At 47.1% G+C, this 9,831-nt stretch overlaps 1 protein-coding gene across 1 annotated transcript in view; it reads left to right on the top strand.

The window, feature by feature from the left end:
* Window positions 1–219: 219 nt before the first annotated feature.
* Window positions 220–9,831, top strand: part of LOC144596713 (mitogen-activated protein kinase kinase kinase 21-like) — a 90,441-nt gene continuing 80,829 nt past the window's right edge. The window contains exon 1 of the mRNA XM_078405430.1: window positions 220–1,146. Coding sequence (XP_078261556.1) covers window positions 354–1,146 — 793 coding nt within the window. The 5' untranslated portion in view covers window positions 220–353. The remainder of the gene's footprint in view (window positions 1,147–9,831) is intronic.

Here is a 9,831-nt window from a genome sequence, read left to right as displayed (position 1 = left end):
CAGTATTGATCTTTGGACCTCCTGCCCTCCCCACTCCCTTCCTTCCAGTATTTTGATTTTTGGCCCCTCCTCCCCGCCCACCTCTAGATAAACCCCGCCCTCTGCACCCGTCAGGTGACCGCCAGTAACCCTGCCGCCGAGGCGAAGGCAGCTCAGCGCAGCGGCGGTCACCTGTTGCCCCCGGCTCGGGGGGGCTGCAGCATCGCGGAGCGGCGGCGGTGAGCGGAATTCCTGGGGAACTGGGCCGTGTCCATGGAGCCGGAGCGGGCGCGGGGCCGGGCGGCGGCGGCGGGGGGGCTGAAGGCGGCCACCGCTGCTGCTGCAGCTGCTGCTGCTCTCGCCCGGCTCGGCTGATGAGTGCGACCCGAGGCCGCGGCGGCGCGGTGGCTATGGATCTCTTCGAGGGCCTGTTCAACCCGGAGGCCGGGGAGCGGGATGGCGGCGGACCAGGCAGCCCAGGCCCCGACTCCGGCCTCGGCCTCGGGCCCGCAGCCGGGCCGTTCTGGACGGCGGTGTTCGAGTACGAGGCGAGCGCCGAGGACGAGCTGAGCCTGCGGCGGGGAGACGTGCTGGAGGTGCTGTCCACCGACGCCAAGGTGTCGGGCGACGAGGGCTGGTGGACGGGCAAGATCGGCGAGCGGGTCGGCATATTCCCGGCCAATTATGTGACCCGCCAGCCGGCGCGGCCCAGGCCGAAGGCGGGCGAGCACGGAGGACAGGCCGGGGCCCAGGCCACCGAGATCGAGTTCAGCCAGCTGAGCCTGCAGGAGATTATCGGCGTGGGCGGCTTCGGCAAGGTGTACCGCGGCACCTGGCAGGGGCAGCCCGTGGCCGTGAAGGCGGCCCGCCGAGACCCTGACGAGGAGGCCGGCGCCATGGCCGAGAGCGCCCGGCGGGAGGCCAGGCTCTTCTCCATGTTGCGGCACCGCAACATCATCGCACTGCGCGGGGTCTGCCTGCAGGAACCCAACCTGTGCCTGGTGATGGAGTACGCGCAGGGAGGCCCCCTCAACCGGGCGCTGGCCGGCCGCCGCATCCCGCCCCGCACCCTCGTCAACTGGGCCGTGCAGATCGCCCGGGGCATGAGCTACCTGCACGCCGAGGCCATCGTGCCTATCATCCACCGAGATCTCAAGTCCAGCAACAGTGAGTACCGCAGGGAGAGGAGAGGCTCTCAAATACACCCCCGCCTTGTGCGCAGCGCTGGGAGGTGAGGGGAACTGATGTTTTTGTACAGTGAATGTTACCTATCGCAGTGGTGGGTTGGGTGTCCTGTGTATGGGTGCTGATTTTTGTGTATGTCTGATTACAGTTGCCGTGGGTTTCGATCTATGTAGTTCTGGTGGAGGGTTGGATACGGGAGAGAGTATGGGGTGGTTTGGTGGCACAATCACGGGTGGGTTCATTTGCGCCTCTCGCAACTATGTAAATCTTTGTCAGTTAATGAGTCTGTATACCTATCTACTTTCTCAGTTTAGGAAATTAGGTTCCGTTTTGCGTTCTACACTTATCATTTTAGACACCATCCTTCAGGCTGCTGTAAAATCAAGTGAACTTTAGCCCATCTAATCTTTCTGCATAACTGGAATTTTTGAGCCCTAGCAACATCCCCACAATAAAATTCTGGAAACATTCTCATAAATCTTTGTCCCTTCTCTGCAGATGTAAATAGCTTGTGTACTGAGCTGGGTTCACGGAAGCTAATTTTGTATGTGCATTGGTTGAACATGATTAAGGACAAGGAAAGACATGTCTTATTAGTGCATTTATGGGCAGAAAAAACATTGCAGTAATGTCCTTCCTACGGATTTTGAATTAGAATCCAGAGCACTGGTGGAGTTATCCACATTTAAACTGGTGGAATCCTCTTTTGTTTTTTGATTGGCATATGTGCATTGAGACCGTACACTTTGCATCGATTTGAGGAGAGCATATGGAATCAGAATGGTTGGATCTGAATGGAGATTGAGTCACATAGTGATTGTGTGGACATGTATTGTCCAGGTTTTAAAGTGGTAGATTTTGAGATAGTGCATTGAGATTGTGCTAGCTCCAGATCTTGTAATCCCATCGGTCCCATTTCCCACTTTCTCCCACAACCCTACAAAACAAAAACAAAGGAGGAACTCAGTGCGTCAGACAGCACCGATGTAGGGAAATGGACAGTAGATGTTTTCGGTTGTGAGCTGTTTTTTTCTGCTGAAGATACTCACATCTGCTGTCTCTTTGCCTTCTTGAAGTCAAACATTCCCAGTCATAAGCATCAGTCTGAAGAAGGGTCTCGACCCGAAACATCACTCATTCCTTCTCTCCCGAGATGCTGCCTGACCCACTGAGTTACTCCAGCATTTTGTGTCTACCATTCCCAGTCATAAAACATTTTTTGTCTTATTTTTCCTCTATCTTTTGCCTCAAATGTAACCTTTTTTCCCATTGTCCTTGAATCATTATTATGGAAATAGTGAGCTTCTCTCTTTTTACCGTTTAATTTAGAGATACAGCATGGAAACAGGCCCATCGGCCCACTGACTCCGCGCCGACCAACGATCCCCGCACTCTAGTACTATCCTATACATTAGGGACAATTTACAATTTTACTGAAGCCACATAACATACAGACCTGCTCATCTTTGGAATGTGGAAAGAAACCGGAGCTCCCGGAGAAAACCCACATGGTCATGGGGAGTACGTGAAAACTCCGTACAGACAGCACCCAGGTCAAGATTGAACCGTGTCTCTGGCATTGTCAGGCGGAAACTCCACCGCTGCACCACTGTGCCGCCCCTAACTGGTGATGATTGTTTATCTCTTGGTTAAATCTATCCTACTTTGCACCAAATCAAATAACCATCGTTACCCAAGCCAAATGTTGCCACTGAAATTCCCCCCACCCCTGGAAACATGCGAATAAATCATTCCCGTGCCTTGCACTAAACCTTTGCATGCTTGCTAAATCCTTGTCACTGAGCCATATAGCATGGAAATGGGCCCTTCGGCCCAATTTACACATGATTATCAAGATGCCCCATCTACATGAGCCTCCACTACCTGCATTTGGCTCATATCCTTTTAAACCTTTCCTATATGTGTCTTGAATGTTGTGACAGTACCTGCCTCGACTACCTCCTTTGGAAGCTTGTCCCATACACCCACCACCCTTTGTGTGGAAAAAGTGGTTTTGTGGTTTCCTATTAAACCTTTCCCCTCTCACCTTAAACTTATATCCTCTATCTTGATTCCCCTATTCTGCGCATTTACCCTGTCTATAGGGTAGCTATACAATATGGCAACAGGGCCTTTGGACCACATTGTTTGTTCCAACGAAGTGGGCCCACAGGACTAGTGACATTTGGTCTATAGCCCTCTAAACATCCCAGATGTTCTAGTGGCCAGAGATGCTAGGGTGATGGAAGAACTGAAGAAAATTCACATTAGGCAGGAAATGGTGTTGGGTAGACTGATGGGACTGAAGGCTGATAAATCCCCAGGGCCTGATGGTCTGCATTCCAGGGTACTTAAGGAGGTGGCCCTGGAAATCGTGGAAACATTGGTGATCATTTTCCAATGTTCTATAGATTCAGAATCAGTTCCTGTGGATTGGAAGGTAGCTAATCTTATCCAACTTTTTAAGAAAGGAGGGAGAGAGAAAACAGGAAATTATAGACCAGTTAGTCTGACATCGGTGGTGGGGAAGGTGCCAGAGTCAATTATATAAGACGAAATTGCGGAGCATTTGGATAGCAGTAACAGGATCGTTCCGAGTCAGCATGGATTTACGAAGGGGAATGAGGATGTAACTAGGAAAATGGACAAGGGAGAGCCGGTGGATGTAGTGTACCTTGATTTTCAGAAAGCCTTCGACAAGGTCCCACATAGGAGAGTAGTGGGCAAAATTAGAGCGCATGGTATTGGGGGTAGGGTACTGACATGGATAGAAAATTGGTTGGGAGACAGAAAGCAAAGAGTGGGGATAAATGGGTCTCTTTCAGAATGGCAGGCAGTGACTAGTGGGGTACCGCAAGGCTCGGTGCTGGGACCGCAGCTATTTACAATATACATTAATGACTTGGATGAAGGGATTAAAAGTAACATCAGCAAATTTGCAGATGACACAAAGCTGGGTGGCAGTGTGAACTGTGAGGAAGATGTTATGAGGTTGCAGGGTGACTTGGACAGGTTGTGTGAGTGGCCGGATGCATGGCAGATGGCAGATGCAGTTTAATGTGGATAAGTGTGAGGTTCTCCACTTTGGAGGTAACAACAGGAAGGCAGATTATTATCTGAATGGTGTCAAGTTAGGAAAAGGGAGCGTACAATGAGATCTGGGTGTCCTCGTGCATCAGTCACTGAAAGGAAGCATGCAGGTACAGCAGGCAGTGAAGAAAGCCAATGGAATGTTGGCCTTCATAACAAGGGGAGTTGAGTATAGGAGCAAAGAGGTCCTTCTGCAGTTGTACAGGGCCCTAGTGAGACCACAACTGGAGTATTGTGTGCGGTTTTGGTCTCCAAACGTGAGGCAGGACATTCTTGCTATTGAAGGAGTGCAGCGTAGGTTCGTTAATTCCCGGAATGGCGGGACTATCGTACGTTGAAAGACTGGAGCGACTGGGCTTGTATACTCTGGAATTTAGACGGATGAGAGGGGATCTTATTGAAACATATAAGATTATTAAGGGATTGGACACGTTAGAGGCAGGAAACATGTTCCCGATGTTGGGGGAGCCCCGAACCAGGGGCCACAGTTTAAGAATAAGTGGTAGGCCATTTTGAACGGAAATGAGGAGGAACTTTTTCACTCAGAGAGTTGTGAAGCTGTGGAATTCTCTGCCTCAGAAGGCAGTGGAGGCCAATTCTCTGGATGCTTTCAAGAGAGAGTTAGAAAGAGCTCTTAATGATAGTGGAGTCAGGGGATATGGGGAGAAGGCAGGAACGGGATGCTGATTGTGCATGATCAGCTTTGATCATGGTGAATGGCGGTGCTGGCTCGAAGGGCCGAATGGCCTACTCTTCCACCTATTGTCTAAACCCTTTCTATCCATATATCTATCCAAATGTTTTTACAAGTAGAAATGTATCTGCTTTTATAGCTTCTTCTGACAGCTCATTCCAGATTCAGACTTCCTTCTGAGTGAACAAAATGCCCATGAAGTCCCTCTTAAATCTCTTACCATAGGCCTGTGCCCTCTAGTTTTAGAATCTTTTTCGCTGGGGGAAAGGATAGTGTGCTTATTTTATCCATGCCCCACATGATCTTGTACATGTGAATAAGGTCGCCCTCGACTTCCCATAATAGTCCCATATACAGCCTCTCCGTATAACCTAAGTGCCTAGATAGTCTCTTTTGAACCCTTCCCAGCTTAATGACATCCTTCCTTATAGATGTGTGACCAGAACTGCACACGGTTCTCCAAGTAAGGTCTCACCAATGACGGACAGCTGCATCATGATGTTCCAGCTTTAATACTCAATACTGATCCTGTTGGAATCTTAGTTATGATTCCTCATCCACTAAAACGCATGGAGACAGCACTGACCCTCTGTGGCAAATCACAGCTCAAAGGCTTTGAGTAAGACACACAACCATCCATAACTACCCCTTGACTCCTTCCTCTAAGCCAAATTTGCTATTGGCTAGCTCACCTTGGATTCCATGTGGTCTAACCTTCCAGACCTTGTTTAAGCAATGAAGATATACCGATGAGCCAAAACATTATGACCACTGACAGGTGAAGTGAATAACATTGATTATCTTGTTACAATGGCACCTATCAAGGGGTGGGATATATTAGGCAGCAAGTGAACAGTCCATTCTTGAAGTTGATGTGTTGGGTGCAGGAGAAATGGGCAGGAGTAAAGACCTGAGTGTCTTTGACAAAGGCCAAATTGTTATGGCCAGGAGACTGGATCAAAGCATTTCTGAAACGACAAGGCTTGTGGGGCGCTCCCGGTCAGCAGTGGTGAGTACCTACCAACAGTGGTCCGAGGAGGAACAAACTACAAACTGCGACAGGGTGTTGGACGCCCATGGCCATGATGACCGGGGCTTTTGTATCTTCTGTCTGACGGGACAGGAGAGAATGGAGAATGACCAGGGTGTGAGTGGTCCTCGATTATGTCAAATTCTCCTGATCTCAATCCGATTGAGCATCTGTGGGATGTGCTGGATCGACAAGTCCGATCCACGGCAGCTCCACCTCGCAACTTACAGGACTTGAAGGATCTGCTGCTAATGTTTTGACGCCAGACACCACTTGACACATTCAGGGGTCTTGTAGAGTCCATGCCTCGGCGGGTCGGCAGTACACGTAGGACCAAAAGCATATTAAGAAGGTGGTCATAATGTTTTGGCACATCAATATAAAAGAGACTACAGATCCTGAAATCTCAGAACAAAGAGGAAATCGTTAATAACTCATTGGATCAAACAGCGTCATTGGAGGCAAATGGTGTATGTCGATGTTTTGAGTCAATCCTGCATCAGGGCAATGGACACTTTGATATGGAATTGAGTTGACCACATATTGAACTGTACAAAACAGCAGGAGGATGGTTGGTAAGATTGGAAAGGAGATAGACACAAAATGCTGAAGTAACTCAGTGGGACAGGCAGCATTTCTGGAGAGAAGGTGGGTGACATTTTGTGTCTATTTCCAGCAGTTTGTGTGTATCTTCAGTTTAAACCAGCATCTGCAGTTCCTTCCTCCACATTTGGAAAGGAGATCCTTGTCACATGGGATCGGTAAGCCCTTGAGAGAGAATAATTTGGGTAAGAAAGCAATAGACCTGATGGGATTGTTAATCAAAGGAGTCAACTTAGATGCAATAGACTGAATGGCCATGTTTGGCACATTCATTCTGAATCTAGAGGAATCCTCCACTACCATCTGTGAGAAGAAGTGTCTGCACACCTGAGTTGTAATTGTTACTCTGCATCTTGTAACTTTGATCGCAATGCTCCAAAATGTGCCAGTTAATTATAGGTATTGATACCTATTGTTCGTATAGGTATTGTGTATACCAAGATATAGTGAAAACCTTTGTTTTGTGTGATTTCCAAGCAAGTCATATTTTACTTGAGTACAACGGATTTTTACAGAGAGAAAATTAACAATTGTAGAATATCATGTTACAGCTGCAGAGAAAACTGCAGATTTAAATAAGATTGTAAGGGCTGCCACGAGGTAGATTTGGATTACACCCGTAGCATATGAGAGGCCCATTCACAAGCCTGACAACACTGGGGAAGAAGCACTTTTTGACTCTGCTGGTATATGCTTTCAAGCTTTTGTATCTTCTGTCTGACGGGACAGGAGAGAAGGGAGAATGACCAGGGTGTGAGTGGTCCTTGATTATGTTGGCTGCTTTCCCAAGGCTATGTGAAGAGTAGATGAAGTCAATAATGGGGGCTGAGGGAGGCTAGTTTGTGTGATGGCCGGTGGTGAGTTCACAACTGTCTGCAATTTATTGCAGTCATGGGCAGAGCTGTTACCAAACCAAGCTGTGATGGGATGATTTCTATGGTGCATCTACAGAAATTGATAGTTATTGGAGACCTGCAGAATTTCTTTAGACTTCTGAGGAAGTAGAAACATTGATGTGCTTAATTGGCCATAGTGTCAATGTGGCTGGACCAAGACAAATTATTGATGACATTTACAGATTGATTACAGACGGTAATTAAGTGCTCTCGGCCTTCCCACTTCAGCACCGTTGATACAGACTGGGGCACGTACTCCACCCCGTATCCTGAAGTCTTGCTTTTTTTGTGTTTTGCTGACATTGAGGAGAGGTTGCTGTTGATACCATTTTACAAAGCACTACATCTCCTTACCATACTTTGTCTTGTCATTGTTTGAGATCCGGCTTGCTACAGTGGTTCATCTGCAATCTTGTAAATGGAGTTAGAGCAAAATTTGGCCACTCAGTTGTGAGGTTGAGAACACAGCCTTGCGAGGCATTAGTGTTGAGAGTTATCATGGCGGATGTTTTGTCACCTAACTTACCGATTGTGGCCAGGAAGTCAAGGATCCTGTTGCATAGGGGGTGTTGAGTCCTAGTTCAAGGAATTTGGATATATTTAATTGGAATTATGATGTTATGAAGGCAGAGCTATTGTCAATTAATAGGAGTCCAACGTTGCTGTCTTCCTCAGATGTTCTAGGGATGAATATAAGGCCACATCTGCTGTTGAGTTGTGACGAAAGGTGAACTGCAGCGGATCAGGGCTGTCTGGGAGGTTGAAGAGGATGTGCGGCATGAAGAGCCTCTAAAAGCTCTTAATGGTGGATGTCAGCCACTGGACAGTAGTCCTTAAAGCACGCTACCTTGTTGTGGTCATGCAGGAAAAAAAAGAGAATACTTTTACTTACGCTTGATCTCCTTGTTCCTTGGAGGTATCTACAGAAACATTTGTTCATTGCAGTCGCGAAAATCAGATTAGTTCTGTGCGCAGTCCAGTCAACTAGTTGTGGCCAGTAATAAAAATAGGAAATGCGCAAATGCTCAGCAGGTCACTCAGCGTCTGTGAAAATAGGAAGTGTTTGTGCTTCGATCGATGATCTTCCTTCATCATATGTCAATTCTTTTCCTATTTTTGATAAATGTTACCTGATCTTCTGAGCATTTACAGCAGTTCCTGTTTATTTTTCAGACTTCCAGCAACTGCAGCAGTTTGCTTTTGGATAGTTGTGGCCAGAAATATACAAAGAAATTCTTTCAACCGTGACTCATTTCAGGGAATATTTATAGAGTCTGGTAGTCCAAGTACATTGTGTCCGATTTTTATTGCTTTTTTAATTGTGCATATAGAATTATGAATGGTAAGGAGTGAATAATTGGCTATAACAGTTTATGGGGGTGGATTCATTACTTCACAGAATGGTTTCTAGTTATTTTTAATTTTTAAAGTCTTAACTAATGACAATTCATTGCTGAGGCAAACTGACATCATTGCACAAGTGTTCCAAACTTCTACAGACTTTTGCATTTGAAAGTGTTTGCCGACAATATTGCGGAACGGTGTAGCTGATATTTAGACAATGCCCCTGAGCCATAGATTCCCTCAACAGCAGAAACAGCTTTTTTTCCCCCAAGGTAATTCCTCTTGATATTATACAGACTTAAACCAAGACATCTCTTGCATCTAAAAGTCCAGGAAAATCTGCTTTACAATCTGTAAACCCAGTGTATCCATACCCGAATGCCAAGAACTGTTCCCAGTACTTCAGGAATGACCTGTAGAATGGTACAGTGGCACAGCGGTCGATTTGCTGCCTTACAGTGCCAGAAACCCGGGTTCGATCCTGTCTGGGATGCTATCTGTACGGAGTTTGTACGTTCTCCCTGTGACCACGTGGCTTTTCTATGGATGCTCTGTTTCCTCCCACATTCCAAAGATGTGCAGGTTTGTAGGTTAATTAGCCTCTGAAAATTGCACCTTGTGTGTATGGTTGGAACTGGTTTACAGGTGATCGTTGGACAGCGCAGATCTGGTGGGCCGAAAGGCCTGTTTCCATGCTGTATCTCTAAACTAGCACGACCTAATCGTTATTTCTGCCTACTTCTTGTCATGAAGGTGTAAACGGGAAGATATTCCATTAATCTTTCTCGGCCACTGTCCTTGCTATTTTAGCAGTGTGTCTACATGCAAATTTGTGTTGCAACATTCAAGAGAATGAGGGAGACTGAGAGGTTAGTGTGGGTTGCTATACTTTCCTTCGACATGCATTTTATATTCCTACTGAAAGAAAACACTCCTTTTTTTGGACGGCACAGTGGTGCAGCTGGTAGAGCTGCTGCCTCACAGCACCAGAGATCCAGGTTTGATCCTGA

The sequence above is a fragment of the Rhinoraja longicauda genome, chromosome 9 (assembly GCF_053455715.1).
Source record: "Rhinoraja longicauda isolate Sanriku21f chromosome 9, sRhiLon1.1, whole genome shotgun sequence".
NCBI classification, from domain to species: Eukaryota; Metazoa; Chordata; class Chondrichthyes; order Rajiformes; family Arhynchobatidae; genus Rhinoraja; species Rhinoraja longicauda.
This window is presented reverse-complemented; position numbering and strand designations above follow the sequence as displayed.